The following is a 25,611-nucleotide window of genomic DNA, read 5'->3' on the forward strand; positions in this document are numbered from 1 at the left end:
TGACCTAAAAATTCTGGAAAACTCTTCTACCTATGTATAATACATTTTTACAATGCATGATTTTGCTTCTACCCATATGATCAAAACATGAAGTATTATCTGCATTTTGTTAGTTTTTTCAAATAATTATTATGAAGTTAAGAACTTTATTTGAACACATAATACGTTATTTTTATTTACTTGCTCTTATTTTGATATTCACAGCCCTACTTTTATTTAGTAAATGAGAAAACACACAGTTGTGCTCATATGTTTGATTACCCGGGCAGAATTTGTAAGATGGGTACAATTCTTTAAAGAAAACATGAAGGGCCAGGCGAAACACTTTTAGCTTTATTTTAACATGATTCAAATTACACTGTCGAACATTTCAGAAAATCCTTATCATCAAACAAAACAGAACCATAAAGAAATTAATGATGGTTGTTGTTCAGTCATCAGTCGTATTTAAAAAAAAAAAAAAAAAAAAAACTTCACAAATTCTGCCTAGGTATATAAATTTATGAGCACAACTGTACATATCTGCAGTCATATGTACCCCTGTCATATTGGAATGAAAGTGTAGGCTACACCTTTTTCATAACCACTTGGTGGCGGTGGTAGAATGAAAGTATACAACTCTAGATGGCGTCATACATTTATAAAATCAGAAAGTTTTTTTTTTTCCCATTTTGCCCTATACCTATGTATAATGTATTTTTTTTTGGGGGGGTGGGAATGCGCATTATACATGAGAAATTACAGTAATTGCATTCCAATCCAATGTAATGTACAGTGTGTTGTTTTTTTGTCTTTACCACCAAAATGTAAAAAGGGGGAAATTATTAATTTATTTTTTATTATTAAAATTACCTGCGGTTCCCTTGGGACCCCTGGGTCCTTCTGTTCCTGGGTTGCCCACACGTCCAGAAGGACCTGAGGGATAACAAAATGTGTTTAATGCATGCTGACCATTCACTTTATTAAGAATACCTTTGCATGTTATTATTCTAACACAGCCACACCGTGACTCCAACCACTCCCTGTGAATAATTGATCTGAGGCTTCAATTCAGGATGAAGGTTGCCCCATATTCTTACCTGGCAGGCCAGGAAACCCAGGATCACCTATAAGAAATTAGAAGTTTATATCTTGTATATAATATCTGGTTCTTTATGAAGCTTGACTATACTTATATTTAGACTGATTAAAGTTTCACCTTGAAGTCCAAGAACACCTGGATCACCTGTGAATAAACAATGAGACTCATGATGATGTAAAATTAACAATTTTGAATTTTCTTTCTATTTAAATTTTTATTTTTTTATTTTTGGGGTGTTAGTTTTGAAAACACACCTTTCATCCCAGGGTCTCCTTTAGCTCCTTTGAGTGAGTCTGCAAATAAATGACTTGTTTAATTCACATCACACCACAACTAAGGATTACCTCTTTATTTCAGCCAAATATGCATTATCTACTCTTATATTATCAACAATTTCTGACCTCTAAAAGCATCGGAACGTAGTTCGGCTCTGACCAGCTGCTGGACAGCTCTCTGCCAGTCCTCTCCTGATCCTCTGGCATTCCCTACACCAATTCCGTTATCAGAGTGAGTCAGTGTGGAACCCAAATAACTCCTGTCCGTGTGTTTGGAATCCAGCGGATCAACAATGTTGATGCCAGAGGAGCCAGAAAGACGACTAGTCCTCGCTGACGCAGAGCCAGTGATGGCTTCCAGAGCTTCAACTCGTTTTTTGAGACGTTTCACTTCCTCACCTGAGAGGCCAGAGACATTAATGTGACATACAGGCATTCTTTGGATGAAATCAATGTGGGTGAAAGATAAAATCTTCTCTCACTCAAAGCGATGAGTCCAAAGAGGAGACCAAGAAGAAGGAGAAGGCCGAGCAGGATGCCCAGGAGCCACTTCCACCAACTGCAGCGGCAGCAGCGGCTCAAGCCAAAACACGATCCATCGTTCCACATGTCTGTATACATTGAAAGAGTTTGCTTTCTAAATGATCTATCATCAATAGAATTCTGAACTATTTAAATGACAGAACATTTTCCTAATCATCTCCCACTTTTTTGTGTTTCTGTTTTTGCCCACAGTTTTCCCAAAAGGTTCGATTGGCCCTTTTACAGATAGATTACTGTCAAATTGTTTGCCAATAGCTTAGAAGACTGATAAGACTTTGAAATGTAAAGTCCAGTGCAAGTGAAACTGGCTGTGCATAAACAGTCCAGATCTGACTAACTTTGGCACCCAAGGCCTCTATACTGTAGTTTATTTAAGAATATGTTTTGTCTTGGTTGTAAAAAAAAAAAATTTATAATAACAATAATAATAATAATAAAAGATTAAGAGTTAGTTTTAGTTTTGAGTTCTTCTGAATTAAATACAAATTCAAAATAAATTGGACATACACTGGTTGCCAAGTAGGAGAAGTGCAGTTCATGACCTCATAGAAATAAAATGTGTATTGTGCATTATTTTTGCGACGTGATAGTATTTGTACCATGTCATGAGCCAGGCTTCTCCTAAATGGCAGCCAGTAATTGTCCAATTTGTTTTGTATTTGTTTGTAATTGAAATGAACTCAAAACTAAGATAAGATTAATCATGGGCAGTAGTGAAGTGGTTAGTGAAAATCAAAATAGAAAACTCATTTACATATATATGTAGATGAAATTGTGAATCGAATAAGACCTTTAAGTAACAGAGAGACAATTTACTGTACCTGCGCAGCCAACTTTATCTTTCGAGTCAAATTTCAGGAGTGCAGCTATGGGAAGTAAAACAACCAGTTACTGTAAAATAAAAAAATAAATAAATGGTGTGTCCAATAATATGAAGGTTTGATGTAGCATACCTTTAGCCTCCCTTTCATCATTCATTGTGCTGGCTGACATCGACAGTTTCTGTTTTTCCCTCATCAGTGAATCATCAGAGTAGGCGGCTATGGAGAACACAGAGCAATCATCCTCATTTCTGGTGTTGCTCAAATAATTGCTTTGAAACTATGTCATCTAAATATATTATTGTTCTGTATCGCTAAAACAAAATGCTTGCAGTAAGTCTCAAATGGTACCAGCAGACATTGCAGACGTTGCAGGAGCAGCAGACATGAATTGCTTTCCGGTGTCTTTGGTGGTCATGACCAGTCGCTCTGACTCCTTCTTGACAGGTGTATTGCCCTTTTCTACCATCACAAACTTATAATCTTTGCCCAAAGGCTCATCAAGAGAAGGACTGCTGGGGCGCACTGCATGAAACAGATATGCAAGTCAGAATTATTCATTAATCAACACATCAAGATATTATTTTCTTCCAGCCAATTGGCAAAGAAAGGTACAACGAAAAGCATCCATCCACCATTTTCTAAACTGCTTATCCTCATAGGGTCGTGGATGAGCAGGAGCCTATCCCAGCTGACTTTAGTCAAGAGCTAGGTTACACCATAGACTGCATTACGGCCAATTGCAGTATTATACTTGTATATCACAATTACAATAATCCTTGGAAGTTACAGAAATTGTTTAATTCCATTGATGGGGATGGGCGGGATGCAGAATGTCTTCTTTAAATTAAAAAAAAAAAAAAGATCACTTCCCTGTCAAATCAATGGAGTCAAATGTATAATTTTACCAAAATTATACATTTAATTTAGGAAAGGATTTGTATTTATTATTATTTTTTTTACCTGTGGTTGTGCTGATTCCAGGGCTAGAGACATTTTTCTGCACACCGTAAACTGAAAAAAACAAAAAAGAAATAACTAATTGCGGAATAAGGGGAACAGTAACGATGTAATCTAAATAATTACGTTCCTCACTTCCTTACTTTGTTTTTGTCTGTGTATATGACAAATGGTATTAAAATCTTAATATTATCTCTAGACTTCCTTACTTTACCTATTTCTGCATTTGTTCCAGCAGGAGCGTGGACAGCGGGGCTGCTGGTGCTGATCAGGTTATTCTGAACACCGTACACTGGCACTAATGGACAAAGGGAAAAAAACAAAAAAACAGCCTCATACTTGTAGTCCTACTTGGATCAACTATGGCGAAGTTTTGTTGACATGAAAGGCTCACTGGTGCTGCTGACGGATAGTCCGTTGTGCACAGGGGGAGAGATGAGGGCCATATTGTTCTGAACACCTCCTCCTCCTTCTCCTAGTATTCTTCTTCCTCCTCCTCCTCCTCCTCCTCCTCCTCCTAAATGTAGCAACATCAAACAACAGAAATACTGTTAATAGTGTACTTAGCACTTTCGGGTCTAGTTTTCTAGACCAGAAAAGTCTACAATTAAAAATATACTATTCAAAAATTGACTGCTGTGCATTAAATACATGCCAGCTTAGTGGTCCCACTGTGAGATGAAAGTATCAACATCACTGTTTCCTTTCACTGGCAAAACGTCCCGAGGTGGTCGTTATTAACAAATACCAAAGGAATTGGAAGGAGGGATATAAAACAATAATGTGTGTAACTATAATTGAATCAATAAAAGTAATAGTTCAATGGTGATTAGCAATTACGATGGAAGTCCATTTTTAACATAACTATTAACGGTCTTCCTACGACTAAAAGTAATTATAGCAAAGATACCCGTATTTACAATTTATAACATAATTTAAAGGCAAAGAAATCCACACATTATCGAACGTGGTGACTACCAATGTGTTAGAGGCCATTCCAGCTGAGCAGGGCACATGGAGACAGACGACCATTCTTACTATGACAAATTTGAGTTTTCAGTGAACCTGTAGAACAAAACGGCGGGATCCGATGAGATCTTTCTCAAGCGTAGAGAGAACATCTACAGGTAAACTCCACATGGCAAGAGTGGGGCAGCAGTGCTAACCAGTGACTCACTATGGTGCCCCGGATATATGCTACGTTATTTGACTGACCTGAGTGGTAAATAGTAGATGTTGTGGTTAGGTTGTTGGGACTTGTATTGTAGCTGTAGCTGCTGTTAATGCTTCCAGGCCAAACACCACCATAGTGATCTGGAGCTGTGGACAAACCTAATGTGGACATGAATAATTCATAAAGATGAGAACTCATGATATTTCCCGTTATCAAGGGCAACATCTTTGGATATAAAGGAGACGATATGCTGAAGGACAGGGCAATCTTACTGACTGTCCTCCCTAGTATACCAGAAAAAAAATAAATCACATGATTGTGAAATAAATACAGAATTTCTTCGTCACAGTAAAGTTCAACCTGATTTGGAGTTCTCAGGCCTGATCCTGGTATCCACACTAGGGAGAAGAAGGGAGTTGTTGGTAGACTGAATTGTACTGGTACTCTCAGACACAATCCTCGTGTCCACACTGGGTTTCTTGGGGATGACCAGTGAGATGTTAGGAGACTGAATGGTGCTGGTGCTCTCAGATGTGGTTCTAGTTTCTACACTGGCCTTCTTGGGGATGGGCAAAGAGTTGTTGGGAGACTGAATGGTGCTGGTGTTCTCAGATGTGGTTCTAGTTTCTACACTGGCCTTCTTGGGGATGGGCAAAGAGTTGTTGGGAGACTGAATGGTGCTGGTGCTCTCAGACTGACTTCCTCTCAGCAGACGCTTCACATCACCGAGTTCCGTCCCTGCCAAGTGCATGTTAAAAAGTGACAACATGGTATTTGTGGTCATCATCTTCACATACAAAGTTGTGATACTCACAACTTGCTGAAGGAGAAGTGCTCTGAAGCCTGGCTCGGATTTCACTCTCTGGTAGAGAAAACATGCAAAATATTATGATCCATTTGAATGATTTTGTACAAGGTACAGTGAAATTTCAAGACGGTCAAGGCATTCAGGAGTGAAATGTGTTGCCCAGTGTCATTAAAGCTTGGCCTCAGCTGAAAGTCATGGGTCCTCCAAAAGGATAGCCCAAAATACACAAAACCACATAGAAAAAAACTGTGTGTGTGTGTGTGTGTGTGTGTGTGTGCGTGTGTGTGTGTGTATATATATCCATCCATGCATCCATCCATTTTCTTAACCGCTTATCCTCACTAGGGTCGCGGGCGTGCTGGAGTCTATTCCAGCTATCTCCGAGCAAGAGGCGGGGTACACCCTGAACTGGTCACCAGCCAATCATAGGGCACATATAAACAAACAACCATTCACACTCACCTTCACACCTATGGGCAATTTAGAGTTTTCAATTAACCTACCATGCATGTTTTTGGGATGCGGGAGGAAACCGGAGTGCCCGGAGAAAACCCACGCAGGCACGGGGAGAACATGCAAACTCCACACAGGCGGGGTCCCCCGGTCCCCAGAGCAATCGGGGGAGAAGAGCTTTGATGAGAGAGGTAAAGAAGAACCCAAAGATCACTGTTTCTGAGCTCCAGAGATGCAGTCTGGAGATGGGAGAACGTTCTAGAAAGTCAACCATCACTGCAGCCCTCCACCAGTCGGGGCTTTATGGCAGAGTGGCCCGACGGAAGCCTTTCCTCAGTGCAAGACACATGAAAGCCTGCATGGAGTTTGCTAAAAAACACTTGAAGGACTCCAAGATGGTGAGAAATAAGATTATCTGGTCTGATGAGACCAAGATTTAACTTTTGGGCCTTAATTCTAAGTAGCATGTGTGGAGAAAACCAGGCACTGCTCATAACCTGTCCAATGCAGTCCCAACAGTGAAGCATGGTGGTGGCAGCATCATGCTGTGGGGGTGTTTTTCAGCTGCAGGGACAGGACAACTGGTTGCAATCGAAGGCAAGATTAATGTGACCAAGTAAAGGGATATCTTGGACGAAAATCTTCTCCAGAGTGCTCAGAACATCAGACTGGGCTGTTGGTTCGCCTTCAAAAAAGACAATGACCCGAAGCACACGGCTAAAATACCGAAGGAGTGGCTTCAGAACAACTCCGTGACTGTTTTTGAATGGCCCAGCCAAAGCCAAGACTTAACCCCAATTGAGCATCTCTGGAGAGACCTGAAAATGGCTGCCCACCAACGTACACCATCCAACCTGACAGAACTGGAGAGGATCTGCAAGGAGGAATGGCAGAGGATCCCCAAATCCAGGTGTGAAAAACTTGTTGCATCATTCCCAAAAAGACTCATGGCTGTATTAGCTCAAAAGGGTGCTTCTACTAAATACTGAGCAAAGGGTCTGAATACTTACGACTATGTGATATTTCAGTTTTTCTTTTTTCATAAATCTGCAAAGGTTTCAACAATCCGTTTTTTTCAATATGGGGTAATATGTGTACATTGTATGATGAAATGATTTTAGCAAATTACTGCAATATAACAAAGAGTGAAAAATTGAAGGGGGTCTGACTACTTTTTGTATCCACTGTGTGTGTGTGCGTGTGTGTAAAACCCCAGCAAAAAAATGTTTGTAATGTGTGTGTAAAACCTATAGTAATAAACATAATTGAATAGAATGTAAAAAATTAAACAGTTTGTGCATAATGATTATTCATTGCGGCTCCTTCAGGTGTGCATGACTTGACCACCAGGGGGCAGTATAATTCAGTCATGCAAACACAAACGAATAAGAGTTTCACAACTATTGTGACTTAGTAAACTGCAGAAATATTAGTCGTTTTTCACAGAGGATAAAGAATACATGCCTTTCAGTATTATATTGTCTATGTACACGCGTTGCTGTACAGTGTGTTCAAATATCCTTTGCTTTAAGTGTTTTCACGCCACCACAGCGATATTATTCATTAGCCTGTCCATGGTGTTTGCCATTATGTTTGCATATTTGGCCACGATATTTGATCCCGCGCTTTTGTTTTTGTATCAGTTTTGTTATGGCTCTTCTCTGTATGATTAGGTACTTAACCATTGAATGCGATATTGAGTAATAAAAGCATATCAGACAGTAGTTTTCCAGGTCTGTAGCCTACCTCAGTAGTTGATGCCCACCTTTTTCCACCTAAAATCCAAACTGTTTAATTTAAATGTTTTGTTGACGTACTACAACTTGACTGCTTTCACAACTGCACCTGTACCTCGGCTCTGAGATCTCCCTCGTGTGATGGAACCAGACATTGCCTTTGAAGAGCCTAAAATAAAACAGAAAGATTGGCACTTTGAATACATTAACACCTACAAGAGTTTGAATGAAGTGATTCACTGTGACTCACTCACCATACTCCTTTTGGAAATCCTCTGGAGATGAGTCTGTGCTTGAACTCCCTGAAACATGTCCACACATCAAATGTGTGCAATTATCTTCCCTTCTTAAATTAAACAAGGGATGCATAATCTGATAAATCTTGACGAGAACCCAAAATATGACTAACCGTCAAAAACATCAGAGTGAGTGGTTGTCAAAGTGGTCATGATCTTCCTGTCCTTCAAAATAGGAGAGGCCGAGCTTCTCGTTGGTTGCCCAAATCCATTTGTACTGTAGGTTTTGGACACCTTAGAAAAGGTTACAGTACCCGGACTCCCTTCTCTCTTTTCTTCAACAGTCACAAACCCAGAAGACATGCCAGAGGACCCTAATCCTGCCCGAAACCCTGCTGCTGAACTCATGACGGCGTTTGAGGCTCCTGGACTGCCTGCGCCTGATGAGTCAGCCGAAAAGGGGTCTCGATTTGTGATGATTTTGCCTCTGGTGCCTTTGCTGATCCAAACAGAACTGGTTTTTCCTTAGCAGACGGGGAACGATTACCTAGAGGTGGGGAAAAAAAAGTATCCAATGTTCCATCATGTTATTATATTTTTGAAAGTCTTTGATTCCACCACTGACATGGCACAGCCCAGGGCCTAGGATGACTGATACTGTAGTTATTTGCCAATTTCAAGTTCAAACCAGAACTGACAAAGTTAATAACCATGTTTTAGAACATCAACATATTCATTTCTTTGCAATATTTGGCTCTCTGGATTGGTGTGCCGAAGTATGCTGGACTAGTTGAAATGAAAAAATGGCTCCACTGTTATCGGCTTGATTTAGTACAGACACATGTTGAAACAAAGTATCTGCATGATATCATGCATGATAACAAAAGACTTCGGTGTTTGTAATTTGTCAATCTACTGTAATTCTTTTGAGCGCAACTTTCAAGCGACACCAATACGTTTTATGTAAAAATATACATATACTGTGTGTTATTATTATTATTTTTTAGCATTTTTTTTCTGATCCCCTTAATCTATTTTAGTTACATTGACATTATTGACATTGTCAGAGACCAGGCACGTGCACACCCCATATGGTGATCAAGCACCTTGTCCTTTTGCCCTGAATGAAAAAAAGTGCCCTTTTTTCTGCAGCCCTTTTTTTCCCCCCTTCATTCATATATATATATTTTTAAAAACCTCTGTTTCATTCATTCCAGCCCATGTGTTTTGATATTTAAGGGGCTATTATTAGAGTCCTTGGGAGAATTGTACATATGCTCCCACCTTCATTTATTTGGGGTTAGTCAGATGCAGTTTAAATTGTGGCAGGTGTGTGCTGACCCCCATTTAACATGAGTTTGAATGTGATTGCTTAATTCTGAATTCAGCCACATCCCCATTTATAGGCAGGTGCGTGCACTTGTGCAACCATGTTATCTCAGTTGTTTGTTTCTACTTGCCCTCTCATTTTTTTTTTCAATGGATTTTTACAGGTTATAGGTTTAATGATTTATCCCGGTCTCTCTTTTTTTTTTTATATATATATATATATAACACAAAAACCTGCCAATAAAACAGGCTTTTTATCGCCAATATAGCGCTTCCCTTCACTTTATTAATAGTTGTTGTATTGACTGTGTTGATTGTGTTCATATATTTAAAAAAATTAAGTTAAATAGATACTATTGTTCTTTTTTTCTAAATTGTATGAATAATTATGGCAGGGGGTACCGCATGTTGGCTTCTGCACCTGCTCTCAAAAGTGCCTATGAACTTGCCTGTCCGAGACCATAAGTCATTAAGAGGTGACATAGCAGTGTACGTAACGGTAATATGTCTAATTAATTAAAAAAACAAAAAAACATTTGTGGAACTCATAACAGAGGCAGTGAAATGTGCATGTACAGTATAGGAAATACATTTCCTTTTTAAGGTGAGAAGAAATAATATATTGCTGTGAGGTTGTTTTTTTTTCAGCCTGTTATCATGCAAAAGCTCCATAGATATTGTTAATATTTACAATAACCATAATCAACAGCATGTAATGTTTGTTCTGAACAGCCGAACCACAACTTTATGTCACTAAAGATGCAGTACATAAAGATACATACAGACAATTATCATATGTCATACTGTATATGATATGATGATACACTCCTGGAAAAGAAAAACCTCTCCCTATGCAGTATTTTGCACTGGGAATTATTTAGTTCACCATTGTTTTCATGTGTGATAACACAAATGCTACAAATACAGTGGGTACGGAAAGTATTCAGGCCCCCTAACATTTTTCACTTTTTTTTATATTGCAGCCATTTGCTAAAATCCATCCATCCATCCATCCATTTTCTTTACCGCTTATCCTCGCTAGGGTCTCGGGCGTGCTGGAGCCTCGGGCGTGCTGGAGCCTATCCCAGCTGTCATCAGGCAGGAGGTGGGGTACACCCCTGTACTTTGAGTCACTGTCTTTTTTTCAAGGCCCAGTCTGAGGTCCTGAGCACTCTCGAGAAGGTTTTCCTCCAGGATATCCCTGTACTTGGCCGCATTCTTCTTTCCTTCGATTGCAACCAGTCGTCCTGTCCCTGCAGCTGAAAAACACACCCACAGCATGATGCTGCCACCACCATGCTTCACTGTTGGGACTGTATTGGACAGGTGATGAGCACTGCCTGGTTTTCGCCACACACGCCACTTAGAATTTAGGCCAACAATGTCTATCTTGGTCTCATCAGACCAGAGAATCTTATTTCTCTCCATCTTGGAGTCCTTCAGGTGTTTTTTAGCAAACTCCATGCAGGCCTTCATGTGTCTTGCAACTGAGGAGAGGCTTCCGTCAGGCCACTCTGCCATAAAGCCCCGACTGGTGGAGGGAGGGCTGCAGTGATGGTTGACTTTCTAGAACTTTCTCCCATCTCCTGACTGCATCTCTGGAGTTCAGCCACAGTGATCTTTGGGTTCTTCTTTACCTCTCTCACCAAGGCTCTTCTCCCCCAATTGCTCAGTTTGCCCGGACGGCCAGCTCTAGACAACTCTGGTCGTCCCAAACGTCTTCCATTTAAGGATTATAGAGGCCACTGTGCTCTGAGGAACCTTAAGTTCAGCAGAATTTTTTTTGTAAACTTGGCCACATCTGTTCCTTGCCACAATTCTGTCTCTGAGCTCTTCAGGCAGTTCCTTCGACCTCATGATTTTCATTTGCTCTGACATGCACTGTGAGATGTAAGATCTTATGTAGACAGGTGTGTAGTTTTCCTAATCTAGTCCAATCAGCAAAAGTTTCAACAATTACGTTTTTTTCCCTGTCAATATGGGGTGCAGTGTGTACATTAATGAGGGGAAAAAAATTAACTTAAATGATTTTTACAAATGGCTGCAATATAACAAAGGATGACAAATTTAAGGGGGTCTGAAAACTTTCCGTAATAATATAATAAAATAATATATAAGTATATATCAAAAAATATAAGTCTAAAATCTGAATAATATCATAACCTAAGGCAAGTGTTTGACTAAGCCATTTTGTCCAATTCCCATACTGGTGTCACAATATTTCTTTTGTATTTGTGTCTGCAGGGCAAAGCTGTTTCAGAAACTAACATGCCACCGATTAAAAGTGTTCACCACAAGCTGGAAAAGGGTGTGGCTTTTTGTTCACTTCATAAAAGCTTGTTGTTGTTTTTTAAACCAATATCATGTGCGTGAGAGGCTCTGCTTGCAAATACTGTATACTTGAAGAACAAAAATAGTTTTTGTTTTCATATTCTGGTGTTATATGTTTTAAATTGTGTTCCAATGAATTTATCACAGAGAGACTCACAACTTGCGAGATTGCACAAACAGCGACAGACAAAACGAAATACGATTATTGATGCTGCATCATCGTTTAAATACAGTAAGACAACAAATTGCAGCTTTTAAACGAATGTGCACATGGGCATTTTTCCCCCCTTTTTGATTTAAATGATATGTCTTGCTTCAAATATCAAACCCACATTCACCAAAAACCATGAAATACATGATATGAAGAGTAAAGATCATGCTTATTAAAAGAAAGCGGCAACATCAACAGTTTGTTGTAAAACAATTGCAGATTGTATGAGGCTATACTTTATTTATTAGTTATGTTATTGATTTGAATTGGAATAAAAGATGGAGCAACTTACAACACAGGAAAGTCACTCATGCATAAACCCACGAAAACAAGGGAAGACCTAAATATAGAATGATGGCTCATGATTTGTCTTATATTTTGAAATTAAGTTGTCATTCTTAAAATGCATATTTTTTGCCAATTTTAGCTGACAAGCATGCAAAATATCTGAAATGAGTCAGGATGACATGTCCAACACTATATACAGCATGATGTGGCTCTGATGGATATGTGAATTTAAATACCACTGACATCTATTTATTTTATTTTTGGCTGCAATTATGTAACTGTTTCGAAGCAAATGTCAAGTTTTTCGACCTTAGAAACAGCAGAAGAGCAAACAACATTGTGCACAACGATGCATATTATCAAAATGAATTGAAGCAATTTTTTTTTTTTATCCCTCGCAAACAGAAAAAAAACAAATGTAGACTGACTTATACTGACCTTTCAGATAATTTTTTCCAATAAGTGATATCTCTTCTTGAGTTTTTAAGTGCAGGTGCCAAAAGATTATGCCGTGCTCGTTCTCGAAAATGCCTGGTGATTTTATATATAAGTTGTGTGACTCATACCTTCAGCTGACAAGTTTGAACAAAGTAGGCACAGAGGGCGTTTACTTCAACAGTAGGAAAAATAGCCCCGGGCCTAAATACTGAGGATAAAATACTAGATTCAGGAAAGTGAAAGTGGGTAAACATTGTTTAAAATAATGTTGTCTGATTCTGTAATTACATGGCTGAGATTTGAAAACAAATATAGATGAGCTTTCTTTATCAATCATGACAATTGAAGTTATGCGACCTTTCAAGGCAAAGGTGGGGAAAACACAAGTGAAAAAAGGATAAAACACACTCACACATGTTCGTTAAAAACCACACTGTGGTTTTAACGAACATGTACTTCGCTGGTGTCAATTGTAAGAACCATTTGGTTACACATTCCACACTGTATAATGAAGTAAAAATTTCGAATGTCTTATTTCCAGTGGGTATTATATCAGACACAGCTAAATCATTACAAACAACGTTGAGGAGCAGATTCAGAGGTCACGTTCCAAAAGTGGATTTTGCATCGTGTCCAAATATTACACCTTGTGAAACCTTACAAAATTGGGGGATTTGATTTGTTTATTTGAGCCTCACAGTGGTAGTGAAGCGTGACTTGTACACTCAGTTCCAGCCAGCAGAACGACCACTGCATTTCTTGTTTACCTTTTGTCAAATCCGGATCAGTGGTTTAAATGAAGAATAACAGACTCGTCACTCATCATTGCCAGAGCATGCCATCTCTAAACCATTACATTCAGTCAATCTCCAAAGTAAATATCATGTGGGTCAATATGGAAGCATAGGCAAATATGCACATACTTAACGAGAAGATACTGTGGAATGTGTGACCATTCACGGTTGTTGAAGAATTTGCTGCTGTCTGAAACTAGAAACTCACAAATCAATTCTTAACTGACATTATTTCGAAAATGACTCGCTCAAATCATCACATAACAAAAACATGACTTTTTTTTTCTTTCAAAATATACGTGCTGCCATTACTTTAACCTTAAACTTCTTACTTATTAGGCTTAAAAAAAAAAAAAAAAGTTCAATAGTCACTCTAGTCATGGATTTATGACTTCTCAGCCTTGTTTTTCCAACAGTGAGCTGATTTTTTTTTTTTAAATCCCTGAAAAAAACAATTACTGGTTGTCTTTTAAAATGATTTAACTCCACACACTGATGGCTAATCGTTATATTTCAGGCATGTTTCTGTGGTAACTTGATATTCTGAAGGATTAACGGCCGCAATGAGTCTCATCAGAAAACAATTATGGCTTTAATAATCTATAGACTGCTATAAAACTGTATACCTGTCGTGTGAACGAATGCATACAGTACTTAAACAAGTGACTCATAAAAACCTACTATTTAGAAACAATTCAAATTCTTTATTCCGATATGGAGTTTTGTTTGCTAAAATCAGTATAAGTAGCATATGACATTTCCTTGCCTTTAGTTCCTTTTGCAATCATTAGGGTTTTTACATTTAATTACACTGGTCAACAACAAATGTATTGTCTGGGATTTTTTTTTTAAATCTTATTTAGGACAATTTTGGTGTGTTTTGTCTGAGGGGCACAGTTTTACACGTACACACGCATACATGCACACACGCACGCACACACACACACACACACACACACACACACACACGCAAACACACACAGCTGCCTAAATACAAGTAGATTCATCGTATTTATACATTGTGTTAATTGATTTTATTATTTTATCGTATTCAGTACATTATTTCATTGTATTCTACAGCCTGACCAGGGACTAAGACTGCAAATTTGCTGAAGCTAGACATCTTCTATGCATTACATATTCCTACTTTTAAAGGGAACAAAGAGCAATACAGAGGAATACACAACATTTATGCAACCCAGTATGTACTGTAAATATCATTTATTATAATAAGCTAGTGCTGAGGTTTTGCTTGGTTTTGCATTGTGGTAAGGTTAATGCCCGTTAGTTAGAAGCATATGTTACTATAAAACGCAATGCACCATGGGATCAAAAACTAAAAATACAGCTGTACGACTGTAACCCTTCATTTTTAGTGTAAACCACATTGCATCATGGGTAGGAGGACAGAGAAGACATGTACCGATATCTGCCATTGTTTTCTTCCCCTCAAAAAAAACAATTCCTGTCAGCCAGCAAGTTGGACAACTTCAACTCAATGTCTGCCACCTGAATAGTGAAAGTCACATTTTTCTACCGAATATTGGATGGAAATTACATTTTTGTGTTATATTCTGTGTTATTTCCGGGCTTAACAAAGCCTGTCGAATGTCTGTGAAAAGCGAGAGAGATGTTTGATGCTATCTGAAAGTTGTTTTCGTTATTTTTTGGCATCGTGTTTTTCGCCTGACAATAAACATGAAATAAACAGACTAACGTCTCGGCGTGTAGTATTGGTAGCATTTATGTTACGTTACTGTTGCGTCTTTGACGAAGGCGTGTGGTTCCGGAATGAGAGAGGCACACTCGAGGTGCGATCGAAGTAATTCTTTGTTACTTATTTTGCGCTGTGTTTGTTACCCTATGATAAACAAACGTCTTGGGGTGTTACAATACTTTTACAATTCTAAACACATTTTAAGTCGTAAGTCACTGATGGTGTCGCTGTACATTTGCCTGACTTTGGTGCGGGCAGCGTGGGTCCAGTTCCCATGCAGTGACAGTGTGAATGGTAGTGTGAATGGTTGTTCGTGTCTATCTGTGCCCTGTGACTGACTGGTGACCAGTTCAGGGTGTAGTCTCCCTTTCGCCCAGAGTCAGCTGGGATCGGCTCCAGTGCCATGTGACCCTTGAACAAGATAAGTGGTATTGAGAATGGATGGATGGATTTTAAGTTAAGTGACATTTCCCATTCTTGCTTGATGTACAGCTTCAGCTGTTCAACAGTCCGGGGTCTCCGTTGTCATATTTTACACTTCATAATGCGCCACACATTTTCAATGGGAGACAGGGCTGGACTGCAGGCAGGCCAGTCGAGTACCAGCACTCTTTTACGAAGCCACCCTGTTGTAACAAGTGCAGAATGTGGTTTGGCATTGTCTTGCTGAAATAAGAAGGGGCGTCCATGAAAAAGACGTTGCTTGGATGGCAGCATATGTTTCTCCAAAACATGTATGTACCTTTCAGCATTAATGGTGCCTTCACAGAGGTGTAAGTTACCCATGCCATTGGCACTAACACAGCCCCATTCCAGCAGAGATGCTGGCTTTTGAACTTTGCGTCTATAACAGTCCGGATGGTTCTTTTCCTCTTTGGCCCGGAGGACATGAAGTACAGAATTTCCAAAAACAATTTGAAATATGGACTTGTCGGACCACAGAACACTTTTCCACTTTGCATCAGTCCATCTTAGATGAACCGCCGGCGTTTCTGGGTGTTGTTGATAAATGGCTTTTGCTTTGCATAGTAGAGCTTCAAGTTGCACTTACGGATGTAGCACTGAAGTATATTTACTGACATTGTCATGGCCCTGTGTTTCAAGTTCTTTTTCTTTGTGTAGCAGTGTCTGGGTGGGCGTGGACATCGGTGACGCACCTGTCATGCATTGTAATCATCAGCCTTTTTAGGGGGCACCATGACAGTGTGTGGGCGTCGTAATATTCACTCGTTTTTGCTCCGTGTTTGCCGCCGTTCTGACCACTGTCCAAATTTCGGCTCAATACGATTATACCACACGGACCGTTTGTCGTGTCTCCCTGCGTTATCTGTTTTTGATTCTCTCTGGTTGTGAGTTCCTTAAATTTCGTATGTCTCGCCATCACATGCTCTGCCATTTAAATAAAATTGTTCGGACCTCTGACCTGGAGTCTATTTTCTGGGATCTGCCCTCACGGCATTGCCGATCGTGACAGAATATTCCGACCAGAAATGGATCCCACAAACTCAGACTTTTTTCGCCACGCGTTGGCAAGTCTGGGACATTTGGTAGGAAGACACGAGACATCGTTACACAAGCTCAGGGAGGCAATTACGTCGTTAACGACCCATCTCAGTACACTGAGTTCTCGGGTTGATCAGGTGTGTGCACTTGGATTACCTCCGGTTCTGGCAAAAGCACCCGCCACCAACACGGTGGCCGCGGTGCCACCCGCCAGGTAAGCTTGTCTCCCAAATCCACCTCGTTATGCTGGGGAGCTCGGCGGCTGCGGTCAATTTATTTTTCAATGTACCCTAGTATTTGACCAACAACCGCTCACGTATGCCCAGGATAAGACGAAGGTGGCTTTTATAATGAGTCTACTTACGGGTCAGGCGGCATCGTGGGCGATGGCGGTCAGCAGCGCCAACCCAGCGTTACGTTCCTCCTTCCCGGCATTGGAATCTGAACTGAGGAGAGTTTTTGATCACCCCGTCAAGGGCAAGGAAGCCGGTAGCCGGTTGTTGGACCATTCCCAGGGGGACTTGTCAGTAGCCGAATACTCCATTTCGTTCCGCATCCTGGCAGCCGATGCAACTCGGCGGGGGGCGACTGGCGGAGACGGAACGTCGGAGACGCATGAGAGCGGGGGCGTGTCTGTGCTGCGGCTGACCAGGACACAAGGTATCCACCTGCATGGCGAGACCTTCACGGGGAAGTGACGCTACGCGTTCCAAGCAGAGCGGCCAGGTGGTGGTGACAGCACCTTCTGCCTCCGAAAGGAACGTCTCATCGTGTGAGTATTTTGATGAAGACTTGGTACCCGGTGAATTGAGAAATGGATCGAACAAGAGACTACAATTACCGGGCGAAGTATCGGGATTTGGCGGGAGTGTGAAGGTTTCCGCGTTAATTGACTCCGGAGCTGATGAGTGTTTTGTGGACTCCTGTGTGATAGAGACTCTAAATTATCCACCGTACAGACTTAGCAAACCGAGAAAAGTTCTTGATTTGGATGGGCGTCTCCTGGCGGTTACAACACACATTATGGCTCCACTGTGTTTCAAGCTCTCGGGTAACCACATCGAATCGCGGCCATTTATTGTAATGCCCTGTAAATCTGCTCCAGTTGTGCTGGGATTAACGTGGTTAAAACTTCATAATCCAGATATTAATTGGGATCAACTACAGATTGTGAATTGGAGCCTATTTTGTCATTCTTATTGTCTGCAGTCTGCCATGTTGACTACCACCCCCCGTGTTCAAGACAAGCACATCGATTTGGCTAAAGTACCGGCTGAGTACCATGATTTGCAACTCGTGTTCAGTAAGGATCGCGCCCAGTCTTTGCCTCCGCATCGTCCATACGACTGTTCCGTAGAGTTGATTCCCGAGGCTCCACTACCATGTGCGAGGCTGTATCAGATTTCCAAGCCTGAGCAAGAGGCATTAAAGAATTATATTTCCACTTCGCTAGCTGCTGGGTTGATTCGTCCCTCATCGTCGCCAGTGGGTGCCGGATTTTTTTTATTGATAAAAAGGACGGACCCTGCGACCCTGTGTCAATTTCCGGGGTCTTAACGACATCACAATAAAAAAATAAGTATTCTCTCCCGCTGTTGGACTCAGCGTTTGCCCTTTTGCAGTCTGCAAAGGTGTTCACAAAATGAGATCTGCGAAATGCCTATTACCTGGTGAGGATGAAGGAGGGAGATGAGTGGAAGACTGCGTTCAATACTCCATTAGGTCATTTTGAGTACTTAGTCATGCCTTTTGGACTCACGAATGCACCCGCTGTGTTTCAGTGTCTTATTAATTATGTGCTCCGGGACATGATAAATGTATTCTGTTTTGTGTACTTGGACGACATCTTAATCTTTTCCCGTGATCTACGTGAACATCGCCAACATGTCCGCATGGTGTTGCAAGCGCTTGATGGAAAACCGTCTTTACGTCAAGGCTGAGAAGTGTGAGTTCCATGCGGAGTCGGTACAGTTTCTGGGGTTCATTGTGGAGAAGGGCCAGCTTCGGGCCGATCTAGCCAAGATCCAGGCTGTGGTTGATTGGCCAACTCCAACTTCTAGGAAGCAGTTGCAGAGGTTTTTGGGTTTTTTATAGGTGATTTATACGAGATTACAGCCTTAAAGTGGGACCTCTGACTAGACTGACTTCCAATAAAATACCATTTGTATGGACCCCTCAGGCAGAAGTGACTTTTGATCATATTAAACAATTGTTTGTGAAGGCTCCGGTGTTACATCATCGTCCAGAGGTGTTGAAGTGGGGACACACTTCGAGAGTCGCTTGCCATCCTGGGGTCAGTCGGACACTTTTCCTCATTTCCCAATGGTTCTGGTGGCAGGGACTACGCAGGGACGTTAAAGAATATGTTGCGGCATGCTCAGTGTGTGCCCGTAGCAAGATGTCCCATCGTCCTCCAGCTGGTCTTCTTCGTCCAGTGCCCATTCCTTCCCGCCCCTGGTCCAACGTCGCCTTGGACTTCTTCACGGGCCTTCCGCTGTCTGGAGGGAACTCAGTCATTCTGAGTGTTGTCGACAGATTTTCCAAGATGGCCCATTTCGTTGCTCTGCCGAAGCTGCCGTCCTCCTTTGAGACTGCTAATCTCCTTGTCGACCATGTCTTCCGAGTTCATGGTATTCCTGCTGATCTGGTGTCTGACAGGGGGCCGCAGTTCGTCTCTCGGGTCTGGAGGTTGTTCTGCAAAGCGCTGGGGGCGTCCTCCAGTCGTTCATCCGGTTTCCACCCGCAGACCAACGGCCAGGCTGAGAGGGCGAATCAAGATGTGGAGGCTGCTCTTCGCTGTGTTTGCCATCAGCACCCCTCCTCGTGGTCTTCTCACCTGCCTTGGGTGGAATATGCGCATAACACCCTCGTTTGCTCTGCAACTGGACGGTCGCCTTTCATGACTGCATACGGTTACCAGCCGCCGTTGTTCCCTTCTCAGGAGAGGGAGGTGGTCATCCCATCTGTACAGGTCCATCTCCGAAGGGCTCATCGGGTGTGGCGGGATGCAAGGGCGGCCTTGTCCCGTACTGAGGCTCGCAACAGGCAGTTAGCTGATCGTCATCGGATGTCAGCTCCTCCCTACCGTCCTGGTGAGAAGGTCTGGTTGTCCACATGAGATTTGCATTTGGCCAGGGGTTCTAAAAAACTGGGTCCTCGGTATATTGGTCCTTTCGAAATTGACTCTGTTGTCAACCCGGTGGCAGTTAAACTTCGGCTCCCTCCCACCATGAAAGTTCACCCGGTATTCCATGTCTCCTTGCTCAAACCGGTTTCCTCCAGCCTCCTGTGTCCTCCAGTGGTGCTTCCTCCTCCTCCTCCGCGGATGGTTGATGGTGAGCCAGTGTACACGGTGGGTGAACTATTGGATTCCAGAAGAAGGGGCAGGGGTGTGCAGTATTTGGTCGACTGGGAGGGTTACGGCCCTGAGGAGCGTTCCTGGGTTCCCCGCTCTTGGATCCTAGATCCGTCCCTTCTCCGGGCCTTCCACTCTCTCCACCCGCAGAAGCCGGGTGGTCCGCCAGGAGGCATCCTTTGAGGGGGGGATACTGTCATGGCCCTGTGTTTCAAGTTGTATTTCTTTGTGTTGCAGTGTCTGGGTGGGCGTGGACATCGGTGACGCACCTGTCATGCATTGTAACCATCAGCCTTTTTTAGGGGGCACCGCGTCAGAATATTCACTCGTTTTTGCCCCGTGTTTGCCACCGTTCTGACCGCTGTCCAAATTTAGGCTGATACGATTATACCACACGGACCGTTTGTCGTGTCTCCCTGCATTATCTGTTTTTGATTCTCTCTGGTTGGGAGTTCCTTAAGTTTCGTATGTCTCGCCATCACATGCTCTGCCATTTAAGTAAAATTGTTTGGACCTCTGACCTGGAGTCTATTTTTTGGGATCTGCCCTTACGGCATTGCCGATCGTGACAGACATTGGTTTTCTGAAGTCTTCCTGAGCCCTTGTGGTGATCTCCTTTACACATTGATGTCAGTTTTTGATGCAGTGCCGCCTGAGGGATCGAAGGTCACGGGCATTCAATGTTGGTTTTCGGCCTTGCCGCTTACATGCAGTGATTTCTCCATAGTCTCTGAACCTTTTGATGATATTATGGAGCGTAGATGATGAAATCCCCAAATTCCTTGCAATTGTACGTTGAGGAACACTGTCCTTAAACTGTTGGACTATTTTCTCACATACTTGTCCACAAAGAGGTGAACCTTGCCCCAGCTTTGCTTATGAATGACTGAGCAATTCAGGGAAGCTCATTCTATACCCAATCATGGCACCCACCTGTTCCCAATTAGCCTGTTCACCTGTGGGATGTTCCAAACAGGTGTTTGATGAGCATTCCTCAACTTTCTCAGTGTTTTTTGCCACCTGTCCCAGCTTTTTTGGAATGTGTTGCAGCCATAAAATTCTAAGTCAATGATTATTTGCTAAAAACAATAATGTTTGAACATAAAATATCTTGTTTTTGTAGTGTATTCATTTAAATATAGGTTGTACATGATTTGCAAATCATTGTATTCTGTTTTTATTTATGTTTGACACAACGTCCCAACTACATTGGAATTGGGATTGTACAAATGACGGTCCTACATTTCAGGTGATTCCTCGAGCACCTTCCCTTCGGCCCCAAGCCAAGTTACATCATCCCCGACCCACTGTAGATTTTTTTCAAGCAGTTCCAAACTGCTACACTTTAGTTCCCAGGCCAAACATCTACGCGGGGAATAGATCCTCATACGATTACAAGTAATGACTCTACATTTCAGGTAGTTCAACATTCTTATCTGCATTTGTCATGGTTGTCGTGATGGGAGGACATCTTTCTAATTCAAAGGGATCTATCAATTATACTTCATGGTTGCATACATGAACTCCATAAGTGTGTAAATGAATGTCTGGTGGTGACTGTAAATTAAATAACCAGCCTAAGCAAAGCAGTGTTATCAGTGCCAAGCGCGTCTTCATTTCAGAAAAATAACAAAAAGAAACAGCAATATTGAATGTAGCCCGTGTCTGTATTATCACCAGTTGAGCATTGGTCTGTTTTTGGGGCCCCGGGAGTCAGCCAGAGGCCGGACAAACTGGGTTCCCCACTATCGATCACCACCGTGAGTGGAAAAGTCTTGTCCTTTTTTCCTACTTCTTCTGACAGTCTTTGATCCAGTGTCCATCCAATGTCACTTCTTTCCACATTGGAAGCATCTTCACCCCCTCTGCGTATCCGCCCTCAACCTCCTCAAATCTGGTGCAGCGATGCTTGCTGTCGTCGAGAGCATTCCGCAAGGCCAGGCGGTGAGGGAGGGAGGCAGCTGCTCTTGTGAGTTGCGGCAGCAGGAGAGGAGGGGACGACAGAAGCGCTGTGTGTGAAGGGCCGTGCTGTGGGTCACAGGAGATGGTTGTGTTGTTGGTCTTCTTCCAGATTGCACTCTTCTAGATCTTTTTGTTGGATCTCTCTCGCCCAACACCTATAAGAATAGACACAAAGGAATGAACACGCTTGTTTCTTTTTGCTCATGAGGAGAACATGTGGGAGATTGTTCAGTTACATTCTCCTATCACGCTCTAAACAATCTCCCCCGTTGCTCCTGTATTTATTTCAAATATGTATTTGAAATAAATACCAATGGGTATCTAAGTTACAAGACATCATACTAAGGGGAGGGAGTCAAGGTGAAGATATGAGATGAACACCTGGCTATGTGTCCTTGGTCAAGGTGCCCTTTCCTGTTGATTCCTGCTGAGTCATTTTCTTGAGGGCGAGACATCTTCCTCTCCCCCATGGTCAGCAAGCAACCATCAAAATCGTCCACAATACCAATGCAAGCCAGCAAATAAATGATAACTTTGTCAAATTTATTTAACACTTTTCTAAAAGAGTGATTGATTTCTGGAGGCCACTGTGGAACCCACCCAGCTCATGACCATAACCTGACATCCTCCCCTTGGCCAACTCGGACAGATTAGACCACAGGCAATACACAGTTATCAGTAACTTGCTTACAGGTAGTTTTTGATAGAAAGCTTTACTTTAACCTGGACATTAACATTTAACTTTAAGGATTTGAACCTTACCAATGGAATCTGGGGAGCACAGTTACCAATACCACTTAATACAAAGACAAGAGTGTTTAAAATGCAGTACACCAAATGAAATGGTCCAGTTTTCAAGGAATTAAAATTGTCTTTACCGTAATTCTTTGTTTGGAGGACAATGGGACCGTTTGGATGCTGAAGTGATAGCCAACATCCAGAGCCCCTTAACGCCCCCCATCCTTAATTATTTGGGTGGAGGCAGGACCCGTGCGTTGGTCCTGGATGATCCATCACTCCCGGGGTCCCCTGGATCGGCAATCAATCTTAGGATCCCACTTCTGACACAAGGTTTTTTGGAGGGAAATTAAATCAGGAAACAATCTTGTCTTTTGTAATTTGAATAATATCTTTGCAAGCGAGCGATAGTCCAGAGAGGTTACAGTTGCTTTGCGTCTCTGCCCGTCCATCTCTGAAGAGCACGGAAGAGCAACACAGTTAAACTAAAATTGGAGGGAGATGAGGGAACAAGAAAGAAAGACCTATTCACATTTTATCTTGTCCTTGAGAGAAAAGGGAGGTTCGTACAACCACCGAGACAGGATGACACAAGGGAAGAAACATTGAAATTACTAGGTACATTTGAAAAGGTCACACAAGAACAAAGAACTGTTGAAGTAAGAAGAAACAAAATCAGTAAAACTATGGAGAGGATTGACTATATTTTGTCATAACAGGACAACACCCCACCCAGCCGAGAGGCGACACAAGCCAGCACAGAGAATGAGTGTGTCGTGTGAGTTAACTTGTTTTGTGAATGGCCTGGCTGTGCTGTTCTCCTACTACAACTTTAACCTCAGTATCAGCTCGGTGCAACTTGCATGCTGGAATTCAGCCATAGGTAAGAATTATTCCATATACACTGTAATTTCTCGAGTGACCATCGCCATGCACATGTGCACAATAGTCACATTGCAGGTCCTGCAATGTACCGGGGGTATATCACCTTCAAAATGTCTTTTTAGTACTGCTTTTTTTTTTATCCCTGAGTGGCTGTGACTGATAACGAACAATTCTCCAAATGAGAGGCAAAACGTGCTTGCTTTGTTTGACCTCCCAGTTGTAGTTTACTGTAAAACTTGACACATGAACAAAGATTTAAACAACAAATGTCAGATACCTTAATACTAACATACAGTAATCCAAATCTAACGGAAATTAACACGAATTTTACGGAACTAATTATAAACCCAAACAGAGCAGCGCAGAGTGTGATATACTTATCTTCCTGTATGATAATTGATAACAATTCATGAGGACCCAGGAAACACTTGCACGTGTGCAAATAATGTATTGCTCTTCAGAATGGAACAAATGCATCTCCCAACAGATTACATTAGTGGTGGAAGGGGTTAGGCTACGGCTATTTTGACGTGAGCTGGACACAACAACGTGTGTCGCGTTAACTAATGCATATTATGTTAAAACATCAGAATCAGAATCAGAATCATCTTTATTTGCCAAGTATGTCCAAAACACACAAGGAATTTGTCTCCGGTAGTTGGAGCCGCTCTAGTACAACAGACAGTCAATTTACAGAACACTTTGGAGACATAAAGACATTGACAAAAAACAATTGTGCAAAAAGATGCAGAGTCCTCTAGCACTTAGAATGACTAATATTGCAATAGTCCGGTGCAATGACCATTGTGCAAAGGGCGCTGAGACTTCAAGGAGTGTATGTGTTTTAAAGTGACGAGTCGTGCGATCATCTGGGACAATGTTGGTTGTGCAAATGTTACAGATACTCCTCAATCAGTGTGCAAATGGAGCAGATGCTACTCTGGCATGAGTGGCCAGTATATGCAAATAGTGCAGCATGGCGAGACAACTACAGTGAGTGCACGAGTAATACATAATTGGCCCCACAGAAATGTGACAACGAACTCAAGTCAAAAAATTTCCAGCTTGTTGGAATGGAATTATAGGTTAGGTGTTTAAGAAGTTGATCGCAAGAGGGAAGAAGCTGTTGGAATGTCTACTAGTTCTAGTTTGCGTTGATCGGTAGCGCCTACCTGAGGGAAGGAGCTGGAAGAGCCGGTGACCGGGGTGCAGACGGTCCGAGAGGATTTTGCACGCCCTTGTCTTAGTTCTGGCAGCGTGCAAGTCCTCACTGGTGGGTAGGGGGGTACCGACAATCCTTTCAGCAGTTTTGATTGTCCGTTGCAGTCGGGGTTTGTCCTTTTTTGTAGCAGCACCAAACCAGACTGTGATGGAAGAACACAGGACCGATTCGATGACCGCTGTGTAGAACTGTCTCAGCAGCTCCGGTGGCAGGCCGTGCTTTCTCAGAAGCCGCAGGAAGTACATCCTCTGCTGGGCCTTTTTGAGGACGGAGTTGATGTTGTTCGCCCACTTCAGGTCCTGAGAGATTGTAATTCCCAGGAACTTGAAGGTCTCGACGGTTGACACAAGGCAGCTGGACAACGTGAGGGGCAGCTGTGGCGAAGGATGCCTCCTGAAGTCCACGATCATCTCTACCGTCTTGAGCGTGTTCAGCTCCAGGTTGTGTCGCCCGCACCACAGCTCCAGCCGCTCCGCTTCCTGTCGATATGCAGACTCGTCACTGTCCTTGATGAGGCCGATGACAGTGGTGTCATCTGCAAACCTCAGGAGCTTGACAGTCGGGTTCACTGAGGTGCAGTCGTTCGTGTAGAGAGAGAAGAGCAGCGGAGAGAGGACACAACCTTGGCCACACAATATGTAAATGTATACTAACCAATTGCAAAAAGATAATTCAGAAGTGTTAGGAATGTGCTAATCACTTTACAGTACGTATTACTGTATAACTGGGCCGGTAAAAAAAATATATATTT

General features: G+C 42.1%; 1 protein-coding gene across 3 annotated transcripts in view; it reads right to left on the reverse strand.

The window, feature by feature from the left end:
• The window catches only part of LOC133404506 (collagen alpha-1(XVII) chain-like), a 30,350-nt gene extending 17,569 nt beyond the window's left edge, over window positions 1-12,781 (reverse strand). For 2 of the 3 annotated variants that reach the window (XM_061680454.1, XM_061680452.1), the window contains exons 1-19: window positions 12,685-12,781; window positions 8,261-8,634; window positions 8,106-8,153; window positions 7,961-8,020; window positions 5,669-5,716; window positions 5,215-5,592; window positions 4,896-5,012; window positions 4,075-4,197; window positions 3,895-3,978; window positions 3,684-3,734; window positions 3,072-3,245; window positions 2,853-2,939; window positions 2,721-2,765; window positions 1,839-1,967; window positions 1,483-1,755; window positions 1,336-1,374; window positions 1,199-1,225; window positions 1,080-1,106; window positions 853-915 (exon numbers count right to left, since the gene is read on the reverse strand). In XM_061680454.1, coding sequence (XP_061536438.1) covers window positions 853-915; window positions 1,080-1,106; window positions 1,199-1,225; window positions 1,336-1,374; window positions 1,483-1,755; window positions 1,839-1,967; window positions 2,721-2,765; window positions 2,853-2,939; window positions 3,072-3,245; window positions 3,684-3,734; window positions 3,895-3,978; window positions 4,075-4,197; window positions 4,896-5,012; window positions 5,215-5,592; window positions 5,669-5,716; window positions 7,961-8,020; window positions 8,106-8,153; window positions 8,261-8,495 — 2,008 coding nt within the window. In that variant the 5' untranslated portion in view covers window positions 8,496-8,634; window positions 12,685-12,781. The remainder of the gene's footprint in view (window positions 1-852; window positions 916-1,079; window positions 1,107-1,198; window positions 1,226-1,335; window positions 1,375-1,482; window positions 1,756-1,838; window positions 1,968-2,720; window positions 2,766-2,852; window positions 2,940-3,071; window positions 3,246-3,683; window positions 3,735-3,894; window positions 3,979-4,074; window positions 4,198-4,895; window positions 5,013-5,214; window positions 5,593-5,668; window positions 5,717-7,960; window positions 8,021-8,105; window positions 8,154-8,260; window positions 8,635-12,684) is intronic. The other variant, XM_061680453.1, reaches the window with a different exon arrangement.
• Between the last annotated feature and the right edge of the window lie 12,830 nt (window positions 12,782-25,611).

Source organism: Phycodurus eques, chromosome 6 (genome assembly GCF_024500275.1).
Source record: "Phycodurus eques isolate BA_2022a chromosome 6, UOR_Pequ_1.1, whole genome shotgun sequence".
NCBI classification, from domain to species: domain Eukaryota; kingdom Metazoa; phylum Chordata; class Actinopteri; order Syngnathiformes; family Syngnathidae; genus Phycodurus; species Phycodurus eques.